At 43.4% G+C, this 27,372-nt stretch overlaps 1 protein-coding gene across 4 annotated transcripts; it reads right to left on the reverse strand.

Annotated features, from left to right (window-relative positions):
* Nucleotides 1–1,710: 1,710 nt before the first annotated feature.
* mafk (v-maf avian musculoaponeurotic fibrosarcoma oncogene homolog K) lies at nt 1,711–27,346 on the reverse strand. 4 transcript variants are annotated; one of them, XM_078417835.1, is made up of 4 exons: nt 27,250–27,346; nt 18,103–18,268; nt 6,591–6,663; nt 1,711–5,340 (listed from the first exon to the last, which is right to left on the reverse strand). In XM_078417835.1, exons 2-4 carry the CDS (start codon nt 18,228–18,230, stop codon nt 4,951–4,953), a joined length of 591 nt encoding a protein of 196 aa, XP_078273961.1. In that variant the 5' UTR covers nt 18,231–18,268; nt 27,250–27,346; the 3' UTR covers nt 1,711–4,950. The 4 variants fall into 4 exon arrangements, with proteins under 4 accessions (XP_078273961.1, XP_078273962.1, XP_078273963.1 ...); XM_078417836.1 differs by lacking the exon at nt 27,250–27,346 and adding an exon at nt 26,933–27,225; XM_078417837.1 differs by lacking the exon at nt 18,103–18,268 and having other exon boundaries at nt 27,250–27,309.
* Between the last annotated feature and the right edge of the window lie 26 nt (nt 27,347–27,372).

A 27,372-nucleotide genomic window follows, 5' to 3' on the forward strand; every position in this document is an offset into this window, starting at 1 on the left:
TTTTTCAAGGACCTTTACTAATAGTTTTGCAAAACGATTAGCTGACACGATTGTGATTAGTGACCGGCAGAAAGATTTTTATAACTACCAGTCCTGGTTGTAATATCGCTCTTTGATCGGCACTAAGATAAATTTTGTAGATTCTGTGGTTGGTTTTAATAATTTTGCTAAGGTTTTTGATTTGGTACGGAATGGAATTATAAGTAAACCCATTAAGTTGTTTAGAGGAGTATTTAAGGACCTCATTGATATTGTCTTTGAGCGGTACTCATTTAAAATAATCATGGAATGGAGAGGGAAAACTGCTTGCATTCCCATTAAAGGGGGGGGGGGGGAGTGGTGAAACAAGGTGACTCCCTCTCTGCTATTTTGTTTAATTATGTGGCGGATATTGGATCAATATGTCATTTAGAAACAGAAGGAAGTGGTCTCAATCTCATTCAATAAAATTGCTCATGTTTTGCCATTGGCCTTGCTGATGATTCTTATAAGGACAGGGGTCAAAACCTCAAAATTGGCAAAATAATTTGTCTAAAGACAATAAAAGGCAACCATTTTTGATATGATCTCAAAATACCTTTATTTATAAAAAATATTTTGAGGGAGAAGATTAATGAGACAGACAGTTTATTGATCCTGGGTTATCAATAGTTTTTACATGCGACCTGCGTTGTGGGGGATGAGGGTGTGTTTTATTAGGACCTCATTCTAAGCTGATTTAGTGGTCATGTAGTTTTGAGAGGACCAGGTTGAAACCTACACAAAAAGTAAAGATGAATGTTTTTATAAAATCGCATTATATTATACTTTGATTTTAAACGAGATATCACAGAATACCTAATGGTTATCGATGAGGACATGAGGGGTTTGGTTAAGAAGTTTGTACATTTACCTTTATATGTATTCAAGGATACACAATGGTGGTCTGTGTTATGTTAAATTGGTGAAATAGATCCCCATTGCAATTATTGGGAAGTTGGAGGGCTTTAGCTGGGTGAGATCTCATCTCCTTCCTGTGTCATTAACATTTGCTGGCATTGATCTTAATGCCAAGAGGTATTAAGATTGTGTTTCTTAATTTTAGTGAGGGAGACACTTCTTTATAGAAATCTTCTTATAAAGATCATTGATATTGGCAATAATCCTCTTTCTGTGTTCCGCAGAGACCGTTCCCTCCGTAACTCCCTGGTCCACTCGTCCCTTCCTACCCAAACCACCCCATCCCCGGGCACTTTCCCCTGCAACCGCAGGAGATGCAACATCTGTCCCTTTACCTCCCCCCTCAACTCCATCCAAGGACCCAAACAGTCTTTCCAGGTGAGACAGAGATTCACCTGCACCTCCTCCAACCTCATCTATTGCATCCGCTGCTCTAGATGTCAACTTCTTTACATCGGTGAAACTAAACTCATCTGGACGAGTCTACCATGTTGGACCAACTTATTCACAAAATGCTGGAGTAACTCAGCAGGTCAGAGATCCACGGCTGGTTACAGAAGACAGAATGTAGTGGTAGGAATTTCTTTTCTTGACTGGAGGTCTGCAACCAATTGCGTTCTGCACGAATCAGAGGTGGCACCGGTTCTTTGTAATACACGTGTATATATAGTGTACCCCAGTATTATTGCAGTTGGCTTACACATATTTGCCTTGCGGAATTTATAAATCACTACCAAATAACTTAAGATATCAAATAAAAATGTGCTCTTATAGAATTTATGTGGAAAAATATAAACAAACACAAAATGTATACACTTAACTAATTTATGAAGGACAACGATACTGGTTCATAGCAGGAGGCCACTTAAATGATTTGCTTTGGAAACTGACAAAACAATCTCTTCCATTGGATACTTGTACAATTATATTTCATCACATTAACATCCATTTTTAGTTGATTACAACAAAACCCTTCCTCTTCTGCCTACAATACAGTCAGAATTCTCTTGCCTGTAGACCAAGCAACTGCAGGGGCATCATTTGAGAGAAAAACCTCCCTGAAAACGGCTGCACAAATTAACAGGGCGGTAAAGGAGGCACATGGCATGCTGCCTTCATCGGTCAGGGAATTGAGTTTAAAAATTGCCAAGTCAGGTTGATGTATAAAATTTTGGTTTGGCTGCACCGAGAGTATTGTGCACAGCTCTGGTCACCATGCTACAGGATGGATGTGGAGGCTCTGGAGAGAATGCAGATAAGATTCACCAGGTTGTTGCCTGGATTGGGGTTTACTCGCTATGATGACAGGGTGGGTAAACATATATTGTTTCTTCTGGTGTTTCAGAGGGGGAGTGGGGAATGAGATAGCATATAAAATTATGAGAGGAATAGATAGGGTAGATAGTCAGAGATTTTCCCCAGGATGGAATGTCAATTACTAGAGAGCATAGCTTCAAGATGAGAGGGGAATAGTTTAAAGGTGATGTGAAAGGCAAGTTTCATTTTTATAAAGAGAATAGTAGCTGCCAGGAATGTACCATCAGGTGAGGTGGTGGAAGCAGAAACAATACCGATGTTTAAGAGGCATTTAGACAAACATGTGAATATACAGGGAATAGAGAGATATGGATCATGAGCAGGCAGTTGTATTAATTAAACGGAAATCATAGTGGGTCTAGACATGGTGGGGCGCTGGGAATCTTCCTATGCTGTACTGTTCTCTGTTCTATGAAAGTCAGTAGCTTCCTGCCAGCTATATTACACTTCCTCAAGAAGATCTGTTGGGAACACGAGGATTGACAAAGGCACTTGGAGGCAGGCACTAAAGAAAGGCATAATTACTTTTATATGCAATGGCAGAATTTCCTTGGTAAATATAGTTCGGCATGTGCTTTTACATAGATATGTTTTTGCATTGAAGTCACAGTCCATAACAGAGGGAAGAGAAGGTGTGGTATGTTGGGGAATAGGGAATTGGGTCCGTGATTATTGGTAACATACTGACACAGAGAGTCCAGCCAAAAATATTGGTTTCTGCGGTTAGCCCTGTCTCTTCATGATGGCCAACATATGTCAGATAACCAAGATTCTCAATACTCATCCTATAGACTCCAGTGAAGGTTCCTATATAGCAGCCCGACCCGTCTGCCCCGTCAAGTTGTGTTGCCTACTGGTACAGTACAGCAGTTTGACACAAGTGTTGGCAATGGCATCCTGTATCAGGGGCCGCCAACTGTCCTTGTGAGCATGAGTATGACTCTTCACATGACAAGAAAGAGAATGAAATGCAACCAACTATCTTTCAATAGCTGACCCCTGGGATTTCCCCATGCAAGAGCAGAGAACAAAAAATGCCCTTTAGTAGCCTGCCATGTCACCCTGACAAGCATGTTAGATTTTGGTCAGGATGACCCTCGTGGAGTACAGGCAATGCCTACGTATCCCTTACTGAGATTCAGATCAGAAATTACTCCCCAGAAACACTAGGTTGACATGGCGCCCTGCTGAGCAGCCTGCTCTCTGCTCATTCTCCCACATTGTGCTGCATTCAATGTTGAATCCCCCCTTCTGAGTGCACATGACCAGGAGAGTTTGGTTTGTGCAGTGCCTAGAAATCGAAATAGTCTTTCAAACTTTTCAGAGAGCTCTTAAAAGCAGCAAAAATGTTTTATAGAATTGTAGCAGCAGCCAGAAGGACTAAGTTGGCAACCAAGATAAAGTCAGTTGATGGACCTTTTTAAATAGTGTGGGGTTAGCTGCAGTACTGAGTTCTGAAATGTCAATACTGGGGTTTAATCAGTATTGTGTTCTGGGCAAAGTCATGATTTGCCTGCTCTGTGAATCAATGGCAGACATTTGCTCCTTTCACCAATAACTGGTGCAATTTGCACTCATTGGTGGTTGCTATTTTGGAACCCATACAGCACCTGCAACTCCCCAAAATAAAATTCACACCACAGAATTCAACTTTTGCATCACGGTGCTAATATTACAAACTGCAACACAGATCACAGGAAACGGAAGGACTTTAATTGGAATTCTTTCCCTTTGATGAACTAATTCAAAACAGCAAAATTCCATCGTCAACTGAAAAGGCCACGTGGACAGAGGTTTTGGAAGCTATAATAGACGTTGATTTCTCAAATATCTGTGCTCTACACTCACTGCACATTACACCACTCAAACCCTGTACAACATTGACTCTGAACTCTAAAACTTAGCTCCCAGAATCAAACCTCTTTTCAGGAACAGTGTCTGTTGGTCTGAAACTCTCTCAACCCCAGGCTCAGTTTTGAAAACATTTAGGCCACAAAGCAATTTCACAAATTTCAAATGCACACACGTTTGTAAAGGAGGACTGCAAAACTAAATAAAAAATATATTTTTTGTACAGCTTACAAGAAACACAATATTTGATAATTCTACAAACTCCTCCCAGATTCCCTAGTGTTTGGCTGAGGAGAGCCCCAGGACAGAAAGCCATAGGTATTCAGTAGTCCTAGTCTTCATTGCGAATGGAAGGTCTTCAAATGGTAGCGTGAACAATTTGTGATCTAGAATCAGCCAAGTTGAGCTAAAGCAGGGAGGCTAGTCCATCCAATCCATCTCTAGACTCAGCACATTGGTTCCACCGATGAAGATCTTGCTCTTTGAACTCGGGAAAGCCAGGTCCAGAACCATCTCAATCTTGAATTGGGATTTCTGGCTTTGTATTTGGGCACTTACCATCCACAGCTCAAGAGAATTATTGTTTGTCGACGTCAGTTTTGAGAGGGTAGACGTGGTTTAGGACGGGAGACATGTTGAGCATCAGGATCTCGCCTCTGGACGTAGTTTTAAGAAGCAGTGACAGTTAAGAGGCTACGAGGAGTAAGACCTTCAAACCTGCCCACCGTGCTATTATTTCAAGATTGCCACATGTATCTTAATTCCAGTTATCTGCTCCAGCTCTTTAATTCAATATCCTCATCCAACCCTACTCCAACACCAGGAGTGAAAGCCAAGAAAGGTCTAGGAGTCAGATGATTTGACGATGGTGATGACACTGGTGGGCGGTAGGGTGGGGGCCTTGGCCACTGTGCGAGCGTACTTCTGGAGGGCCTCATACTTGGAGCGTAGGCCATCAAGTTCCACTCTCATGTTGGCGTTCTCCTGGGCCAGCTTGACCACCTCCTGCTGGAGGTCGGTCCTCTGTCGCTGAAGCTCCTCCTTCTGCGTCACTCGCTTGACCCGACAGCTGGCGGCATATCCACGGTTCTTCAGCGTCCGCCGCCGCTGCTTCAGCTGAACGATCTCCTCCTTGCTCAGGCCACGCAGGTGCTGGTTCAGCTCGCGAACCGTCATGGACACCAACTCCTGGTCGCTGAGGGTCGGGACATTCTCTCCGGCCTCCTTCTTAACCTGTCACCAGAAAATACTTTCAGGTCTTTTATCTTTCTTTACTTGCTTCCTCACCAGCACCACTAGCCACTCCACCATCACCGCACTCCTATCACTAGTGGTTGCTAACCTCCTCCCACCAACAACCTACTCTGAAAGACATGGAGTCCACCACCACACCCCGAGTCTCCTATCCACAACAGCGCCCATTCCCCACATCCTCCACCTCAAAGAATGAAGATAGGTGGCACATGACAATACAACACATACACACCATCCACCCTTAGAGGTCTAATACTGTTCCTTTTCTGTGGCTGGGTCCAAATCTTAATACTAACCACACTGAAGGTGCACACTCTGTTCGGTCAATTTGGGATGAGCCTCACATAATAATGCACCACCTTCTTGTAACACTGTCATTCACATACTCCAAATAGTACTGCTGGGCCTGGAGCTCTGGGATATGATCTTAGTCATGGCAGATTAATGCCAATATATTTCCAAGTCGGGGTGTTGCATTATTGGGAGCAGTCAGTGATCCCATACATCTGTATAAACTGAGACATGAGCAGGATAATAAGATCCAATAAGATCATAGATTATCTTTTTCTATAGCATCTCATCCATTGAATGTATATTCCTCACTTCCTCACAGTTAAGGAGGCCAGACCAGTACACATTTTGGGTGTGGCCTCACCAGAACACTACTTAATAGGAACCAGACATCCCTACTCTTCCAATTAAATCCCCTTGCAATAATGGCCATTGTATTGCTTGCCTTCCTAATTGGATTGCTCTATCTACATTAACTTTATGTGATCCGTGCACAAAGAACAATCAAGTCCCTTTGATTACCAACATTTTTTTAGTCTGCCACCATTAAAAGATTACCCAGCCTTTCCTTGACCAAAGCAGTTCATCTCAAATTTCTCCACATTATGTTCTACTTGCCATGGACTTGTCCATTCACTTAACATGTCTGTATCTCCCTGAAGCTTCTAACTACACTGTCATTTGGGGGTTGCTGTTGGAATAGCCATCCATGAAGCCCAGATGAGATACCATAGTGCCCTTTGTGAATGGTACACACTACAGCCATGGTGCATCTCCCCTAAATAATGAAACAAGCTTTGCTGAAGGGATATATCAAAAAGTCAGTCACACACACACACTCTCACACATTACTCTCCCAGCAGGCAGAAGAGACTCAAAACTGGTCTGTAAACCAAGGTAAACCAGTGCAAATAAAAAAAAATTTAAATTCTGCTCACCTTTAATGCTTTGTGTCCTTTAAAGTTAGCCGTCATTACCCTGTCAACATCCGAAGCGACGTTTGAAAATGCACTGCAGGGATAAAGGAAGCAGAAATTTGCAGCATGTTATTTTAAGGGTTCATCAATAAAAGGAACATCTCAACTTAGAAATGGAGGAACAAATATTTAATCACTGAGATAAGTCTATAACCCAGAAACCCTGCAGCATCCAGCCCAACAAGTACTGCCTATTGTTATGAAATTACTTTAAAAAAAATCCAAGCACTATCACACCCATTTGCTGGCTTTTCAGCATTCACCAAGGTAGAAATGTAACTCACATTCCCATAGTAGAGAGATTCCAGGATTTATGTCCCTTTTGAGGTGCTGACCAGTTGGATTAGCACTGCTTTTATTGACCCAGGGTGACAGCAACATCTCCAGTAAAGCAGGCAGTTTATTCAGCACCTCGTCCACTCGCTTGGTCACCATGGGATTTTGAGAGAATGATGGGCGAGAAAGTTAGGACCACCTGAAATGTTTTCCAGCCACTAGTCAACTACCTACACGACTGTATCCAGATTAAGGCACTATGTGTAGGAGGGAGTGAGAAGAGGGTGGAAAACACGCTCCATCCAAAGCGAAACCTTTCCCTTTCTTTCCCTGATACCGAACTACCCCTCAACCCAGTCTACATCAGCACAGCGGTGAAAGAAAAAGATTTTCAAAGACGCTCTTGAATTATACCTGAAGAGTTTCAACATTGACACGTACCGCCAGAAACAACCAGCATTGGATTGCCCTGTTTAGCGTTCCTGCACTAAACGTGGTGCTCATTCGAACGGAGTAAGAAAAGAGAATCTTGAAAAACAAGAACCACTAATGCTACACCGTTCTTATACCTCTGTCACCTGTTTGGGAGAAACCCTCAAGCCCATGATGGTCCAGTCAGCCATCTTCTTGCACACCACAACACTAGAGACTAGATGTCATGGCCTTACTCGAGAACGAATGACATATAACACCCATCCACATTGATAAAGATCCATTGATTCCACATTGATAAAGATCCATTGATTCCACGTAGCACCTTTCACAGCCTTTAACAATAAACTACTTGGGACATCTCATGGATTAGTATTGATACATAGAAACATAGAAAATAGGTGCAGGAGTAGGCCATTCGGCCCTTTGAGCCAACACCGCCATTCAATATAATCATGGCTGATCATGCAAAATCAGTACCCCGTTCCGGCTTTTTCCCCATATCCCTTGATTCCCTTATCCCTAAGAGCTAAATCTAACTCTCTCTTGAAAACTCGACTAGTCGATTGTAAAGAGAGAAACAGTGCAATCAAATTGAACACAGAAAACATCCAAACACAAACAGCAACGGGATAAAGAACCAGATAATTTAATGTCTCCTGATGATTTTCAGTCACGGGCAAATATTGGCCACAGCTTTTAAGGAAGCCAATGACCCAGCCAAATCCAGCTGCCCAAAGCTGCCTTTGGAAACTGCCTGTCTATTGGCACAATGGCTATACGTGGGCATTTGCAAGCATTTTTCTGAACAACCTGGACCATCACCTCTCTGGCTGCAAATTCTCAATAGACTTTCCTGGAACCGATTTTCAATGGCAACCACAGAACCTAACCGAAAAGATGTAATGATTAAAAGGAAGAAAGAACTGCATTGGGATTTTTTTTTTAAACAACTGGAGAGGAGAGGGCTGCGAATGGGGTTTGATTTTGCTCTGTTTTTCTGTTGCATACAACTTCTAAAAAGAAAATTATGAAAACCTTACCTTTACGAGTTAAAGTGTTAAAGCGAGGAAAAAGGGTGATTTGAAGAGACCCATGCCTTCTTGACAAAGAGCAGAAAAGATGTGACACAAAATAATTAACAATACAGTTTAAAATGAAATCAACAGATGAATGTGAGCGAGCATTGGGTAATGTATTAACTGATAGGTTGTAGCTATGCTGTCCCCACAACTCTTACATATTAATTTGCAGTAAATGACCACATCCTGGATGTGTGCATGTGCACTCGACCCAACCAACACCTTTCCACGCTACAGCAAATCACTGAGCCTACAACTGTTTCTACGCCTGGTGCTTCACACTGCTTGACTGTTCCAAGATCACTAAAGCAGAATGTGAGCTCCTGACAGCCACCTACTTGCCATACTTTAGAGGCACATGGAGACTCTGTACCCCCAGTGACCGTGACCTGGTATCCGGGAGATATCAGCAGATTCTATGTAGTTGCAAGGTGCCACCCACCCCTCACCAAATTTAACTGCCTCCTATTCTGTTTGGCCCATTAGGGCGGCACAGTAGCAGAGTGGTAGAGGTGCTGCCTTACAGCGCCAGAGACCCGGGTTCGATCCTGACTGCAGGTGCTATCTGTACGGGGTTTGTATGTTCTCCTTGTGACCGCGTGGGATTTCCCCAGGTGCTCCAGTATCCACCCCACACACGTACAGGTTTGTAGGTTAATTGGCTTCGGTAAGTTGTAAAAATTGTCCCTAGTGTGTAGGATAGTGCTAGTGTACAGGATGATCACTGGTCAGCGCAGACTCAGTGGGCCGAAAGGGCTGTTTCCGCATTGTGTCTCTAAAAGTCTGAGATCATCTCTGGTATTGTTAAAGAGAACAGTAACATCCCAGATTAAATTCCTGCCTTTTTTCCCAAGCCACCAAAAAATTAACTAAACATGCTAAGATCCTGCATACACGTGTTTTACGAAAATGCCGAGCAAAGTGACAAAGTGCTTGGGAAACCCTGTTTTCTGCTATCATACTCCCCACATCCAGGTCTAACTGTCTACCTACATCAAGAACATGCAACACACAATGACAACACACAATCACTCGGTAGCAAATTCAGCTCAAAAGACAGAAATATTTAGATTTAAAATCCACTCCTGGGACAGAATAGCCAAAATCCAGCATGTACTGAAAGAACATTTGGACTTCTTCAGAGGACGACCAAGGAGATCTACCAGACAATGTGGACAATTCCTATCCCTCAACCATGGCTAAAACAAGTCTTCTGGTCATTGTCGTGCTGTTGGTGGGAGCTTGCTGCGTTCAGTTTGGTTGTTTCCAATTTTGCAACCAACTTCAATTATACATCATTGGCTTGAAATGCGAGGTGCATTCCTAAATTTAGAAAAAACAATGGCAATGCAAATCTCTCTTCAACTAGTCTCTCTTTACCTTAATTTACCGTCCTGTGCCTACCGATACTGCCGCTCTGAATTAATTCTTTTGAACAGCCCTTCATACAAGACCCATTTATATATGACTCTAAAGCATTAAAAAAACAATTACATTCAGCAAATACAACTTGCCTTTAACAAATTTAAACTAGCCATTTGATTGTTTCTTTTTCCTCCTTGTGTTCACTGATGCACTTTTGAATGACAGATTCTAAGACCTTTCTGAACTCAAATTATAACTTCTAAACATAAGCATCTGTTGTTTGCCATTCAAGTCAGAATTAAGTCCAGTTTTGCCATGACTTAAGTAAACGGCGGATCAGGCTCAAGGGGTTAATTCCCTATTCTTGCTCTCACCCACCCTGCAATGTGAAGTTAATGACTTCACATGAATCCATGAGTTCAAACAGCAAGCTTGACAAAATACTACACCCTCGGATACACAAGGAAATTCAGATGCTGAAATCTTGAACAAAACACAAAGTACTGAAGGCTCAGCAAGTCAGGCAGCATTTGGGGAGGGGATGGACAGGTGATGTCTTCAGATCAGGACACTTTTTCAGACCCTGAAGGAAGAAGTGTCCCAACCCAAAACATCGCCTGTACATTTCCATCAGATACTGCCTTACTTGCTGAGTTACTCCAGCACTTTGTGATTTTCTCATTTGCAATTGAGGCCAATATATCATTTGCTTCCCTAATTACACGACACCCTCTCATTAACTGCAGTGGGGGGGGTGGGGGGGGCAAAGAAACATCTTGATTGATGTTGATGTTCAGATAAAATCCCCATCCAACATCACAAACAATAAGTAGCTCGTAGATTTTCAATACCAGATCTTGGCTTGATGATCTAATCAGGTGAATGTCTCACATGTACAGAATTACAAATAGTGGCATTCAGTCGTATTGGTGCACTGGTATTTACGACTTTCCTCCCACCTTCCTCAATCTCATCCCATCTGCATATCCTCCTGTACGTTTCCAATTTCCTTTCAAAATGCAGAGAAGCGATTTCCGAAAACGACCCAGATCTAAAGCGTTAAGACACGCAGCAGATAAATGGGCAGTGTAGGAATGAACTGTAGATGCAGGTTTACACGGAAGATAGACACAAAATGCTGGAGTAACTCAGGAATGGGCAGGGGAGCAAAGAGGAGGCGCAGACACGTCCAGGCCCAGCCTATGATGCACGCAGCTTGCTCACCTGGGTTTTGGACGATGCGATTAAAACGCAGGCAGCGTGAGGCGGTGCAAGGGGCGCGCCGCTGTGCTGAGGCCGGACGCTGGGCTCCTGGTGCCGGCTTGCACGGCCTGGGCTGCCGGGCGCTCCCCGCCCTCCATTGCAAACGCCCCGGGACACCGTCGCCGTGGAAACGCGACAGCGAATAGAATCCGGCCCGGGCGCGGTCGCCATGGGAACCGGCGCGTTGGGCGGCCGCTTGTTTGACATTGATGCTCGGCGCGGCCATGAATGCAGGACCCACTTGCTGCTCCACAGTTACCCCCCGACCTGTTGACTATCTGTTTATTTCACGTTTCCAGCAACCATATTTTGGATCGCATGACTCCCGGCATTATTTATTTTGCTCTCTTTATTGTCCGCATTCATGTTATCTCCAGAGATTCTGCCTGACCCGCTGTGTTTACTACATAGCTTTTTGTGTCTATCTTCGGTTTCGGGTTGGGAGTGAGTTAATATTTCAAGTTTAATCATTACAGCCAATTGAGCCATCAAATGACAAAACGTCCATTGGAATTGTGAAAATTTAAGAGAAATCATAAATGGCAGAGAATGTGGAGTGGTAGAAACCAAAAGAAAATAAATTGGTATCGATTGAGAAGTAGTGACTTGCTAATACACCTAATCTGTCTGGAGGAGTGTTAATAGCAGGAAAGCAGAGGAAAGAAAAAAATAAGAAAAAATATTAAGCTGCGAGACGTAACCATTGCTGTTCCTTGAAATCCTGTATAAAGGAGAATGTTGCACTATCAATCAAAATTGAGTTAACATTACATCTGGTCAGGAGCTGAAAAGCAAAAAAAATGTAGATGCTGGAAATCTGAAACTAAAGTAGAAAATGCTGGGTACAATGAGCAGCTGAGAGGGAGAAACAGGGCCAATATCCCAGGTCAACGACCTCACACAATGAAAGGCCATCAACTATGTCCCCTGCCTATAGTCATACAGTGTGGAAACAGGCCCACTGAGTACCCACTGACAGTAAATGATCTACACTCATTCCATTTTATTCTCCCCACCTCCCCATGAACTCTACCACTACATTTTTCCACACATGCATGCATGGCCAATTATCCTACAAACTCGCATGTCTTTGTGGAGTGGATGGAAATTCACAGTCACAAGGAATAATGCAAACTTCACACAGACAGACGTAGTAGAGTTGGAACCTAGCTCTCTGGACATAACGCCAGCATTCCCTGGTCTTGCACTGCAACTGGACAGTTCTGGCAACAAGCTGATTGCCTGGAATTGTTGAATTCAGTGCTGTAGCGCCCAGAGACAGAGGATGTATTGTTCCTGAGATCACACTGAGCTTTGGTGGAACATTCCAAGGGCCAAACCTCTGTCCAGTTGTGGCATCTTATTGACAGTGGCTGAAATTACATCCCTTGAATGTGAAGGGTTGCTAGGGTGGAAAGTAAGAACATCTGCTGCAAGATTGTGCCCCACACAATTGCAAATTGAAATTCTGGCATCTAATTTTTATAATTCCCTGACTTCTTCTCTCTCTACCCAACCCAGAACGTTGGCATGCCCTATCACTGTCTCTGAGGAACTTCCTTTGAACAGTGTGGAACTTCGGTTGATAACTGGTAGTAACAAATTTGTAAATAAAAAGTAGGAGATGACATAATACATTAAGAGTCACCCAGTTTTGAACTGTATTAGCTAAGTAATATTCTGAAAGTATATTGATATTAATACTGTGTTGTTCTGTAAAAGTAAGATGCTGAAGTGAGGGAAACAGAGTGAACATTTCAGGTCAGTCAATTCCCATCAGTCCCAAAGAAGTGAGAAAATACTTTCCCTGTTTCTGATGAATAGACATAGATCTGAAGCATCAATGGTTTCTCTATCCACATAGGCCGTCTGATTTGCAAAATATTTACAGCACTCCATTTCAATTGCAGATTTATAAATCTGTAATTTTAAAATTTATTTTCTGTGTTTTTTTAAATATTTGTAAACAAAATAGCACTATTAAATATCTTTATTACTCTCTCATAAAATTACATGCAAAATATATCAGAGAATCAGATCTTCCAGCGAACCACAATGCCTGGGCATCTGTTTCATGTTTCCACTTTCCTAATTATTTCATGGCTGCCATGTTCCTTCTCAGATACCACCAAGATTCCCCTTAAATGTATTTATGGTTCTGCCTCAACCATGTCACACAGTAACAAAATCCACATTGGCTTTAGTTTCATTATTCATGTTGGTGGAGCAACCTTGGTGAAAATGGCAAGCTCACAAACGGCTCACTTATGACTTCAAGCAAACTCCAGACACCAAGAAAAATACTTAACTGTAAACAAAAAGAAAATGCAGATGCTGGAAATCTGAAATAAAAGTACAAAATGCAGGAGAGACTCAGCAAGTCAGGCACACTTTGTGCAAGAATATCTCTGTGTACACCCATCAAGTTGAATGTCAAATGTTTAAAAGCTATATCATTTTTATTAAGCAATACTGCTATCCATAATTCATCAAACTCATCCACAACATTCCCCATAGCTTAGCGATGCGTCATGATGTTTACAGACTAAAAATTGGCAATTCAACTATCTGAATGCACTCGCACAGAGAAGGGTGTTGTGGGGAGGTGGGGTTACGTGGCCCCACTAGCCATCTGTTTAATATAACCACACTGACACATGCATTTTACCAGCTGCACCAACAAAACAAAGTGGCAGAAAGTCCCGAGCTAAATAACGAATCAGAGGGTGTACAGATTTAGATCATGCACTGTAGCCTGTGCTTTACCACAAATAACCAGCACCAGGAGCAAAGGACAAAGAAACAAGTTTGAGACACAATGGATATTGAAATCTTGAGCAAAAAAAAACTACTGGAGGAACTCAGCAGGTCAGGCAGCATCTGCGAAGGAAATGGACAGATAACATTTCGGTTTATTTCCCTTGTTCTGTATAATGGCTGCCTGAGCCGCTGAGTTCCTTCATTGTTTTTTCTAAAAAATAAACATCTTTGCCACCTTTAATAAAAGATAACAGTTTGTAATTTGGCCTATATTTCCCACCTCCAGATACACCCAATGTACCTCGTTGTGCAGCTTCCACTCTTTCTTTTATTGGACCTTTCTCTGTAGCTGTAATACTATATTCCGTATGGCTTGATTGTATTCATGTATGGACACTTTACCTCGATAGCACGCAAAACAAAGTTTATCACAGTATCTCAATGTACGTGACAAAAATAAACCACACATGCTGATAAGGTGGATAATATGGATCACAAATTAATATGGGGCCTGAAATAAGGATCGCATTACATATTCCACATATACAACCAGTCAGTTTGGTCATTTACCAAATAGTGGAATGCCTGGAGAGAGTGGATGCAGAGAGGATGTTTCCACTCATGAGAAAGTCTAGAACTAGAGGGCATAGTTGCAGAATAAAAGGATGTACCTTTAGAAAGGAGATGAGGAGGAATTTCTTCAGTCAGAAGCTGGTGAATCTGTGGAATTTATTGGGGTTGAGAAAGATCGATCTGCCAGGACTGAATGGCAGAGTAGACTCGGTGGGCCAAATGGCCTAATTCAACTCCTGTAATGTATGCACATGAATTTATCTTCCCATAGATATCCAACTGCATTTCCGTTGGGAAACCGTTGGGTTTCAATGGAGACCCAACCAGTCTCCTTTCACCATCACCCTCTTTTTTTGCCTGGTTATACTAACTCTTACATTGAATTATTTATTTAACTCCACTCACTTTCTCCAAATCAAATATGTGGTAATGCGAACTTGTGTGCATGCTAACTATGCTTGACTCTTCATGGGATGAATTATTCTTTACATTGGAGAAAACATGCTGATTGGGTGACTATTTGCAGAACATTTTGGTTCAGTTGTGAGAGATCAGGCTTCCAACTGTCTGTCACTTTAATTCTCCATCTCACCCCAATTTGACCTGCGTCTTTAGTCTCCCAATTATTCCAACAAAGCCCAAATCCAACAAATAGCCACCAACTTCCAACTTGAACCCCCAGAATCAATACTAAATTCAACAATTTAAAATGGTCAGAGTTCCCAAAGCTTGGAATGTTAACACCAAAGATAGACACAAAATCCTGGAGTAACACAGCAGACCAAGCAGCATCTCTGGGGAAAAAGAATAGTTGACGTTTTGGGTCGAGACCCTTCTTCAGACTGAGAGTCAGGGAAGATAGAAACTAGAGGAATGAAAAGGTACAAAGAACAAATGAATGAAAGCTAAGAATAGTTCATCTCTATCCACAGATGCTACCTGACCTGCTGTGTATTTCACTTTTATTTCAGATTTCCAATTTCTCCCACTTTTACTCCAATTCCCATTTCTTTCTCTCTTTCTCTCTTTCTGACAATTAACCACTCTTGACCTGCCACACCGTTTAAGTTAGTTTAGAAATACAGCATGGAATCAGGGCCTTCGGCTCACTGAATCCACCATCAATCACCCATTCACACTCGTTCTATGTTATTCTACTTTCACATCCAATCCCTACACATTAGGGTCAATTTTAAAGAGGCCAATTAGCCGACAAACCTGCACCTCTTTGGGATGTGGGAGGAAACCGGAGCACCCGGGGAAAGCCCCTGGGTCACACGGAGAATGTGCAAACTCCACACCGGCAACGCCTGGGGCCAGGATCAAACCTGGGCCTCTGACAATGTGACGCAGCAGCTCTACCAGCTGCGCCACTGTACCGCACTTTGTTGCCCATTCATTCCGTTTGTCTGTCCTCATGAAGCCTGCTGCATCTTCATCACAGCTCACCGTCCCACGTAGTTTCACGTCATCAACAAATCTTGTATACTATGTTGTATACGGAGTGATGCCTGTGCATCGCACTAGTCGCAGCGTACTATCCCATTTATTTTTCTCAGTTTTCTGTTTGAACACCAGCTCACAATCCCTCCTTTGTATATGGAATTACCTCAAAGTCATTCAATAACTCCAGTTTATTGAAAACTTTCTCAAAATCCAAATACACCTCATCTACAGGTTCCCCCTCACCCACCTCACCTGGTATATCATCCAAAAACTCTAAATCAAAGATGATTTCCCTTACATGGATAATTTTCCAATGTAGCACTGTGGCCCAGCAAGTTCTGAGAACTGAAATGGGAATGTTAATCGCACCTGATAGGGAAGTTCAAACAAAAACAAATCTGCAGATGCTGCAAATATGAAATAAAAACAGATGTGTTGAAGACATTCAGCAGGTCAGGCAACATCTGTGGAGAAAGTAACAGATAAAAGATCCTTCATCAGAACTAAACCTATCTGCATTAACATGCATTAAGTAATTCCCACTTCAGCAGCATTGACCACTCAGCCTCTCTTTTCCACCGATCACTTAGTTCATGGCTAATCTACACCGTAACCCTGCCTAACCACCTTGGTTATGTCACCCTTACTAGCCTTGCCTAACAATAATCTATTGTTCATTTTTAGATGTTACAATAGATACATAGAAAATAGGTGCAGGAGTAGGCCATTCGGTCCTTCGAGCCAGCTCCGCCATTCAATGTGATCATGGCTGATCATCCACAATCAGCACCCCTCATTCACAATCAGCACAATAGACCCACAACTTTACCAGCAATTGAGAGTAAAAGTCAAAATGTCCAAATCAAAAGTGATTCCAAATGACGTCTCTATTTTTAACTGATCATGACAATCCCACCAGAGGAAACAGGTTCTCTATTCATCCTCAATTCCGTTAAGCAAACAATTTGACATGTAATGCCATCCCTGAGAAATTGCTATTTCATGTTTTCTTGTGATAGGAGGCCATTTAGCCCATCAAATATATTCCACATTAGTGAAAAATCCCATTTCCTTGTCACTTATTCTCTTCATGCTCCCACAAATTCGATCATCAACACAAAGCAGGGGTAATGCACAGCAGCCAGATTAATCTAACATCCTACGCTAGAGACAATTCGCAGCAGCCAAACAACCCACACATCTTTGAGATGTATGAGAACTGGATTAACCTGGGGAAACCCAGAGAAACAAGAAGAATGTACAAACTCCACATGCACAACAGTTGTATGAGCTGCCCACTGTGCTGTTCCCACATTGCTGATTACGTGTTCCCATTAGAAATTTGTGCTTTCTCAGCTGCCAAGTGCAGTAATTTATTTCAAATCTTAGAAAACATAGCACACAGCCTATGTAATTATTACTTACACTACACACAAAATGATAGAAATGCACTCTGGCCCATCAGTGCCAGGAACTGAATGTCAGGTTAATGTTTAAAAAGCTATTTGTCAGGGATTTCCACTTCCATAATGCTGACAGGCGTTTTGTCTTCCAAGCATTTTCTATTTTCTACATTCCCCCACCCAACTTCCAGCACCAACAATTTTAATTGTTTCTCCACTATCTCCCCCACCCTCCCGATGCACCTCAGCCCACTCTCCCACCCCTGCCCAAACTCAGCCTGCCCCACCTCATCTCAGTCTTATCTCACCACTTCATCCATCCGCTTATCCCTCCCTACCCCAATTCATCATACCCTAATACCTTTCTGACCCTACCTAATTTGCTCCCAATCCCACCATGTCCAAACCCACCCTGTCTTACTCGACCATTTCCACCTCCACTCCATCTTAGTCTTATCTCACCACTTCATTCTTCCCCTCATCCCACCCTATCCCGATTCACCATACTCCAATGCCTTTCTGACCCTAGCCCACTTGCTCCCAATCCCACCCTGTCCTACTGGATCCTCTCCCTCCCTTCCTCCTCCCCTCCTGGATCCCCTTCCTCTCTTCCTCCCTCCTCCCCTACTGGACCTTCTCCCTCTTCCTCCCTCCTCCCCTACTGGACCTTCTCCCTTTCTCTCTCCCTCCTCCCCTACTGGAATCTTCTCCCTCTCCTACCCCAGCTCGAGCCCTGCCCAAATCTACCCCATTTGATTTTGCCCCACCACACCTGTTCTCTCCCCGCCCCACCTTGTCTCCCCCGCCCACACCTTGTCCCCCCCCCCACCTACTCCCTCCCTGCCCCTCCCCCCACCTCCTGGGACCCCCTACCTCGCGATAGTGCGCATCCAGCGCCGCGCCGTTGAGCAGCCGCTCGGATCCACACGCGCTCTCAGCCAGCGCCACCAGTTCCGGGAGCCGGCGCTGACGTCACCTGCTGTTTGTCCACGTGACTTCATTCATGAAAATTCCAGCGACGTCACTGGCTTCTGGCTTCCTGCATGTGGCGGGAAAAGCCGGGATTTGTAAGAAGTGATGTGTGAAATGGCTGCAGCAAAATACCAGGCAGTGTCATGTGTGATCCTTAAACTGGCGAGAGTACAACTACTGCCCATGTAATATCCATAAAATACGAAAGATGAGTTGTGCAGGAAATATCTTTCGAATAAATTATATAAAATATTGAGACTTGTTACATAACCTGTTTCAACTAATCTCTGAAATATTGAGTTTGAGTAAGATATAGAATACCATATAAAAGGTTATAATTATTCTACGCATAAATCGCGTTTAATTTAAATTTGAGATAATTACAGAGGGAATTTTCTAGGTGCAGAATTAACTGCCACATGTCATGATATTGCATAACTCTCCAACTCAGAAGATAAGTTAGCAACCAATATACATTTGAAGCCCAATAGTATAAGAAAATAACTGCAGATGCTGGTACAAAATCGATTTATTCACAAAATGCTGGAGTAACTCAGCAGGTCAGGCAGCATCTCGGGAGAGAAGGAATGGGTGACGTTTCGAGTCGAGACCCTTCTTCAGCCCAGTGATTTCAACAGTTGACTCAACCATTCCTTAGCCACTCTGTTTCCTGTAAGGACTCCATTCCATTCTCCCAGTTTATCTTTCTCCACCTGATGACAAGCCTTTCCACACTATTAATATGCCTTCCTTTTCCTGTATCCCTGGCTTCCCATTGTAGGCAGGGCTCTCAACCATGTCTCATCTATTTCCCCCATGAATACTGTCTGGCCTGCTGGGTGTTCAGCATTTTTTGTTTTTGTTTTTGTTTAAATGTCAGAGTGAGCTGAGAGGAGGAAGTAAAGAGTCTGCAAAGGGAAGTGGACAGATTAAGCCAGTATGCAAGGAGATAGGTGGAACAATTATTAAATTACCCCACATCGGTAGAAAAAGATGGAGATATAGATTTTTTAAATGAAGATCAGAGAAAATATGAAGTGCTGAGATATTTACACTGTAAATGGAAAATGCTGAAGATACTCAGCGGGTCAGGCAACAGAGTGAAAAATAATTAACATCAAGAGCTGCACATCAAAGGAAGCCGTGTGCTGGTTCATAAGATGCCAAAGGAAAGTATGAAGGTACAAGAAATAATTAAGAAGGTAGGTGGTGTGTGAGCCTGTGAATCTGGTGGGTGTGGTTGGAGAACAACTGTAAGGTAGGTTAACATTGTTCTTTGGTAAGACAGCCTCCTTAGTCCCCATACCACTAGAAGCAATTAGTGGATTGGAGGCAGTGCAGCATGAAGTAACTAGATTGTTTCCTTGGTCGATAAGATTGTGCAGTGAAGGAAAAGTGGGTAAGATGGGCCTGCACTCACTGAGATGGCTTAAGGGCTGTGCTGGTTCCTCCTGCTTAATTTCTCACGGAACATTCCAGTCTGACACACCCACGGCCTATTCAACTACTGCATTCGTGTCAGCTGGTGATTCACCAGAGGGCGGAGTCGAGATTGTTTTGAATCTCTTTCAACAGGGCCTACAGAATAAACACGAACAGTCTCTATTCCTTAGGTAGGTTCACAAGGTATGTTTGCCAACCAGTGAAAGTGTCAAAAGAGACTGCAGATGCTGTAATCTGGAGCAAAAACAAACTTCTGGAGGAACTCAGGGGTCAGGCAGCATGTGTGGATGGAAATGGAGAGTCAACATTTTGGGTCCCCGCATCAGGTCTCAACTTGACTTGAAAATGTTACTGTCCAATCTGGTGATCATTAATTCAGGGCTAATGGATGCGACTTGACCCGCTGATTTTTTTCCCGCAGTTTGTTCTTTGCTGCAGTGAAATGGTGTGGCCTTCATTGTGCTACTGTTACTGTCAAAATCACAGAGCGCAGTGAATGAGTTATCCTTCAAGAACCTGATGGTTTATACGAAAAGTAACTGTTCCTGAACCTAGTGGTGAGGGACTTTGTATCTCCTGCCCAATGGTAACCGTGAGAAAAGACATGGCCAGGGCTCTTTCATAAAGAGCAGCCATATTGGGTTTAGTGCCATTTTCTGTGAATTCCTACATCCTTGTGCATTCCTTTCTCCATTGATCTGAGATCCACCAAGTAACAAGGTGTCAACATATTTGTTAGATTGTTTCCATAAATATAAAAGCAAATGAACAGATGGTCTAATGCCCTTGATCTGTGTCCATGACGTTTCTACAAGCAATGTGATTATAATAAAATATTTCGGTGAACTTGGCAGAGGGATAAATATTGGCAAAGGAAACTGAGAGGAACTCCCCCCCCCCCCCCCTCCCTCAACCCTCAAATGCTTCTTGTTCAAAAAAAGACACAGAGTGCTGGAGTAACTCAGTGGGTCAGGCAGCATCTCTGGAGAACATGAATAGGTGATGTTTCAAGTCAGGACTCTTGTTCAGGTAAACGATTTAATACTTCATTCAGAAAAAAACATTTAGCCACACCACCAAGAATGTACCACGGCTGATACAAGTGAGGGAATAGGAAAATAGCAAATAACAGGGAATAAGAAAATAGCAAAGAACAGCAACGTTACAACACATCCAAAGTGTTTCAATTCTTCTGAGGGTGAAATTGTTACATTTGGGAACTGCTGATGGCTCGGTAGCGCCTGTAGCAGGAATTTGGTGGTAATGCATCCCTAATAAAATATTTGCTTCCTCGTTCAAATACATAACAATATCTCCTTCACCCTGTGAAAGAGTCTTAAGTATTTACAAAAGAAACAGGTCACAAAATGGTTGTCGGCTTCTTCTTGCACACTGTAAATTGCTTAGCTAAGCAGAAAAAGATAAAGTTGTATCTAACCTTGAGAAGTACAGCATGTACCTTTACGGGAGAAAACCCTAATGGGACATGAAACCTGGGAGGTGTTACACGGAACAACAGGCTTTGGGAGGATGCTACTAGCTGGAGATAGACAGAGCGAAACGCTGGGAACAGGAGAACAAAGAAACACTGTGAAAATGGTCACATGATGAACATCTGGTGAGAACAGAACTGCAAGTAACCACGGTTGAGCCGTATGGCCTTGAAGATAGTGTCTGGGAACGGTTGTTTATTCAGCACTTGCATGAGTGACAACTCAAAATGATGGACTTTAGAATTGGAAGAGCCTTTTTAGGGTTGGTTAACTGAAGTCACCCTCCTGAGCAACCCGTACCTTACCTTCCATCATTGCACCACCACTAATCCTTCAGCATTTCTTACAGAACCGCCCGAACATAGTGAAGAACCACTTCATGACTGTGCATTGGCAAATGAGCTATTAACCACAGTCCGACAGGACCTACAGGATGGACACCGAACCTTGGACTATGCGATAGTTGCAGACAACGGGGCAATAATAGAAGTTGGCAACCATTTTGTGACCGGTTTCTTTTGTAAATATTTAAACTCTTTCATTCCCTCCTTTTATCATAACAGGATAACCATTAAAGTCTCCGCAAAACACAGATTGGTCGGATACACTGTATTAGAAATATCAAAGCAATTATATTAGTAGAAAAATCAAACCGTAGTGCACTACGGACCCCCAAAGATCTCCTAACCAGCTGAATGGCCACAAGCTGCCCTCACCATAATAGCCATGCATTTGGCTTCCAATCTTCTTGATTTTATTGACGTCCTCAAATATGTGGGCAGCTAAGCCTTCTCACAAGAGGGTTGTGCCATTGATACCCCAACAGGCCTCTGGCTCACCCCTCTTGGACAAGTTTGTGTACCTGATGCATTCTTACCTGTACTGTTAACCTACATACACTCCCTTACTCATGCTGGAAAGGAGGGAATGGTAAGGATGACCAAAGAAACATGGTGGCACCCGAAAATCCGGCAAGAGTGTGGGATATGCCAGCGGAGCAATCCTGGTAAGGCAGTAAAAGGTCCAAAGGGAGTCACTCCTCTGCCATCCCGCCCTTTTGAATGCATACAGATAGATTTTATTGAAATGCCGCGTGCACGGTGTTATAGATATTGTTTAATAGTTGTTGATTTATTTAGTAGATGGATTGAGGCCTTGCCTACTACGAATAACGCAGCGGAAACAACTGTTACATTGCTGCTAAAAGTAATCATACCCCGCTTTGGTTTGCCAACCACTATCAGCTCCAACAATGGTCCTCACTTTATAGCCACTGTTAATAAGGAAATATGCCAACATTTAAAAATTAAGCAACAATTTCACTCTGTTCACCATCCACAGGCTTCTGGTATAGTTGAACGGGCAAATGGGATACTCAAGACCAGATTGACTAAGTTAATGGGGGAAATGGGGCAGAGTTGGATTAAGGTCCTTCCCCTCGCTCTGTTTGAGATGAGAGTTTCTCCACACAGTATTACTAAACTAACACCTGCTGAGATCATACATGGGCGACTATTACATACTCCTTGGGGTGTGTTTACCAGTACAGAAGTTAGTTTTGATCTACATGCTCTTAATGAGGAGTTAATTACGTACGTACAGCAATTGACCCGAATCTTGTCAGTCATACATTCACAGGTATTGGAGACGCAGAGACCACTGTTGGCTGACTATAACGGTGAATCCATACAACCAGGAGACTACGTACTAATAAGAAATTGGGATCGGAAGAAATGAAGAGAACGGTGGTTCGGGCCCTGCCAAGTACTACTGACTACACCTACAGCAGTGAAAGTCAGAGATCATCCAAGCTGGACACACCTGACTGACTGCAAGCGCATCGTGAAAGCCAAAAGATAACGGGAAACGTATGGTCTGTAAAGATGGGACTGCTGATACTTGTTGTTATCCTGTGACTGGCCTGGATGGGCTGGACGCAGGGAGATAATGTATATCTATCCCTCAGCTATGAATTTGCTCGTAGTAGTAGTGCTAGTGCTTGCTGGATATGCACCCATGTCCCTCATAACAGTGAAGGGGGAATGGCCATCCCTTTTAACAAAACTGAGGATTGGGCAGCTTCCCGCTTCCTAAATGAGACACAGAGTCGGGAATCAGTCTTTAAAGGATGGTACATTCCCCCATTCAAATCAGGATGCCCCCATTCAACCGAAACTAGAGCCTAGAAAGTTCCACGGCTGAGACAAACTACCTCCTACCCAGAAAGAAAGACTAATGCCATCTGCTATTGTAAGATTTGAGAAGTTTTCCCTCATTCTGAAAGCAACACCAAACCAAAGAGCTGCAGTTTGGACATTTTAAACGGGAGACTGGGGCTGATAGCGGAGAAAGGCTGCGGTCAGTTTACCAAGGGATGTCACAGTCCGTGGGTCCTAAAATGGCCGCAGGACCTCGTGACCAGCCACAAGAGCAAAAACCTTACAGCCCAGTCTCTAGGTTTCTGCAAAGCCACGGCCAGAACAATGGATGGGTATTGGCCATGCAGAAACCTGCGAAACCAGGTCGAAGTCCAGACACTGGGGCGCTGACATCAGCATACTCACAATGCCCCAAGCCGACCTACACAGTTAATCTCGTTAAGGGGGCACAATAGCCCATAGAAAACTACCTGGTAGGTGATGGGAAACCAGGTAAACCCATCACCTCGCAACGAAATACCAATTAACACCGTCTGGCCATCCCCGGTACCCCCGGACATAAGCGCAGATCAGAGAGAAAACTCATACATATCTTTTAAACAAAGAGATCCCAAGATCTGGCGGGGGATAGGACGGGTCAGAATAGTATAACTGGCCACGACTTTTGGGTTTTAAACTCAAGTCAAACGGATGCAGGAGGAAGAAAAGACAGGCAAGAAGAAGCGAAGTGCAAGAGAGAGGAACCGGCACGCAACTCGAGAAGAAATACTGCAAGAAAACCTGCAAGGAACGCAAGAAACGGAAGGAAGAAACTCAGGGGACAAGCACGACCCTCACGGAAAGCAGCGGAGAAGCAGCACGAACAGCCAGTAACCCCAGTAATAGCCCCATGGTGAGCATGTACCCCGATCCTGCATATCCTGGACATAGTTTAGTGTAGAGGGGAGGGTGGTTTGAATAAACGTGGGTGTGTAAAGGAATATGTGTTGGTCAATTTTGCGATGTGTCGTACGTTCCCCATCTTACAGTCGTGTATATGTCTTGTAGAACTGTGCGTTTTAGAATTCAGAGTAAAAGGTATTCATGTATATGTCTTGGAGAACTGTGCGTTTTATGATTCATAGTCAAAAGTATTCATGTAATTCGGTATGTGTCTTATAGATATGTCTTATAGAACTGTATAAGTATTCATGGACAATAGTCCCAAGCGCTCAATAAAAGCCTTTTCCATTTAAACCCTGGTCTTCAAATCTGGTCTGGTTGAGTTTTTTTCTGCACTATCAACGCTCCTGCATCTAAGTCCAGTGTCTAGAACCGTAGGGGGTGAGTGGGTCGAACCACTCACGGGGAAGCAGTGTGCGCGGCCTGGTCAAGGGATCAGAGCAAGGCACGGGGACCTTAGGTCGGGCGAAAGCTCGGCGCAGAAACCCCTTACACTATTGTAATAACAAAGGGAGCGGGGTGTTTTTGGGAAACAGCTCCTGTGACACCTTGGGTATGTTTGATCCTCCTAGACCCCTAAATGGGATTATTTGGTGTGTGGCTTACCCTTGGTTACCAGGAATGCCACCTGGTGACATGGGATCGTGGAAAAGGCCCAAGCCATGGCGTGACTGTTATTAAGCCTACGTAGTCCACCACATTGCAATATGACTGACTGAGTTATCCTTTCCTTTACAGGCTAAACGAGGCATATCTAAATCAGAGCAATTCTGGATGATTGCCTACCCATCCTACGGGACAGTTTGTGCCTCCCGAGAATTGATATCTACAGCCTCGGTAATAGGGAAATTGGCTAATGACACTGCGGAAGCCTTAGACAATACACAGGTGGCTCTCTTATCTATAAAAGCTGAGATGGTTGCACTCCGTGCTGTGGCTCTGCAAGATCATATGGCACTGGATTTTATTCTGGCCAAGGAAGGAGGGGCCTGTGCCATAAATAGGACGGGAATGTTGTACTGATGTTCCTGACGAGTCACCTAATGCTACCAACTTAGCTGCCCACATATTTGAGGAGGTCAAAACATCAAGAAGATTGGAAGCCAAATGCATGGCTATTATGGTGAGGGCAAACAGCATTTTATTACCTAGAGCTTAATTTGACTCCAGAAATTCAGCAGAATAAAGTTTAGAGGTTTGAGATAACCAATGTTAGAGAGAATGCTTACATTAGCATGGTTTTAAGACAGTTTCTCTCTGTGAAAAGCCAGTCCTTGTTGAAAAAATAAAGACTGGCATTTATATAGCACATTATATTAATAGTCTCCAGTACATCACTGAAATTTGGTTTGAAACATAGAAAAATAGATGCAGGAGTAGGCCATTCAGCCCTTCGAGCTAGCACTGCCATTCAATATGTACACCGTCCTGCTTTTTCCCCATATCCCTTGATTCCTTTAAATCTCTCTCTTGAAAACATCCAGTGAATTGGCCTCCACTGCCTTCTGTGGCAGAGAATTCCACAGATTCAAAACTCTCTGGGTGAAGAGGTTTTTCCTCATCTCAGTCCGAAAAGCCTTATTCTTAAACGATGACCCCTGATCTGGACTTCCCCCAACATCGGGAACATTTTTCCTGCATCTAGCCCGTCCAATCCTTTAAGAATTTTATATGTTTCTATAAGATCCCCTCTCATCCTTCTAAATTCCAGTGAATACAAGCCCAGTCGACCCATTCTTTCATCATATGTCAGTCCCGCCATCCCGGGAATTAACCTGGTGAACCTGTACTGCCCTCCCTCAATAGCAATAATGTCCTTCCTCAAATTAGGAGACCAAAATTGCACACAATACTCCAGGTGCGGTCTCAAAAGATCATGAGATCATAAGTGATGCTGTCATAATGTGAAAAATGTGGCTGTTGACTTGCATGTAGCAAACTTCTATAAACGTACCCTGTTTCAATGATATTAGCTGGTATAAATGTTTGCCTTAAAGTGTCAGAGATTAAATGAGGCAACAGAAAAGACCTTGATTTAAGGTCTGATCTGAAACCTGGCAGCCTTGTGAGCACCACATTCTCACTGCTTAAAATAAACACTAAGTGCTGTAGTAATTCAGCGAGTCAGGCTGCATCCCTGGAGAACATGGATAGGCGACGTTCCGGGTTAGGACGTCTATGTTCTCCAGGGATGCTGCCTACCTGCTCAGTTACTCCAGCCCTTTGTGTCTTTTGTTTGTAAACCAACACATGCAGATTCTTGTTTCTACATTCTCACTACTGCTTGAATTCATATTATCATGGAATACATGCTCAGGGCTCAAGAGTGTGACCACCCTCTGGGTCCTGAGGTGAGAATGCTGTTCATAAGCCCTTCTACATGCTTTCCCATAACATTGCCAGGCAACTCAACTATTTGACTTGGGAATGTAGTCACATCTGTCTTTGCTTTCAGCCATGGCCCAATCACAAACATTATCGAGCATATGCCTTTGGACTGCGGTAAGGAGTAAACAGCTCCTATATTGACTGTCCCAAGGGGTGGTGGATACCTGTCGTTTATTGTCATATGCATAAGCACGATGAGGTAAATGCACAATGAAAATCTTGCTTGCAGTAGCATCACAGGCACATATACTAAGACACCACACAAAAACATATATCACACATTAAAATTCTGCAAGGTACGCATACCTCAGCAGATTAACACCCTCCAGTCCACTTTCCTGAAATGTTAATGGCTGCGGTAATGCAAGCTGGCAGTAGGCAAAGCAACCAGTGGACAAGGCGAAAAAAAGAACCCCCAAAGACTTTTGTTAAAACACTGATGGAAACAGAAAGCAGATTGAACAGCAGCTCTCATGTGGGTCAAGGGAGAATTGTCGGGGGGAGGAGGGGTGTGGGAAATGGGAGAGGGCTGAGGGTTAATCGAGTAGGGTTTTTTTCCCAAAGTGTTCAGCCCCTCCTATAACATTATTAACATGGGAGAAAAAAAAATCACCCGTCCTCACAAGACAGTCAGCATTGCAGTGTGGAGTTCACAGCTTCGCCAGCATTAATCTTCTCTGAGGTGAATGAGCACAAGTGTGGAGCAGCTCCTGACGCAACTTCCTCCTTGATGTCATTTCCGGCCA

This window comes from Rhinoraja longicauda, chromosome 21 (genome assembly GCF_053455715.1).
Source record: "Rhinoraja longicauda isolate Sanriku21f chromosome 21, sRhiLon1.1, whole genome shotgun sequence".
NCBI classification, from domain to species: Eukaryota; Metazoa; Chordata; class Chondrichthyes; order Rajiformes; family Arhynchobatidae; genus Rhinoraja; species Rhinoraja longicauda.

Coding starts and splice junctions, on each gene's coding strand:
- mafk (XM_078417835.1), bottom strand. CDS start 18,230: ATGAAGTCACGTGGACAAACAGCAGGTGACGTCAGCGCCGGCTCCCGG. Junction 6,664..18,102: donor TGGATGCGCACTATCGCGAG/GTAGGGGGTCCC, acceptor TTATCCCTGCAG/TGCATTTTCAAACGTCGCTT. Junction 5,341..6,590: donor AAGGACACAAAGCATTAAAG/GTGAGCAGAATT, acceptor TTCTGGTGACAG/GTTAAGAAGGAGGCCGGAGA.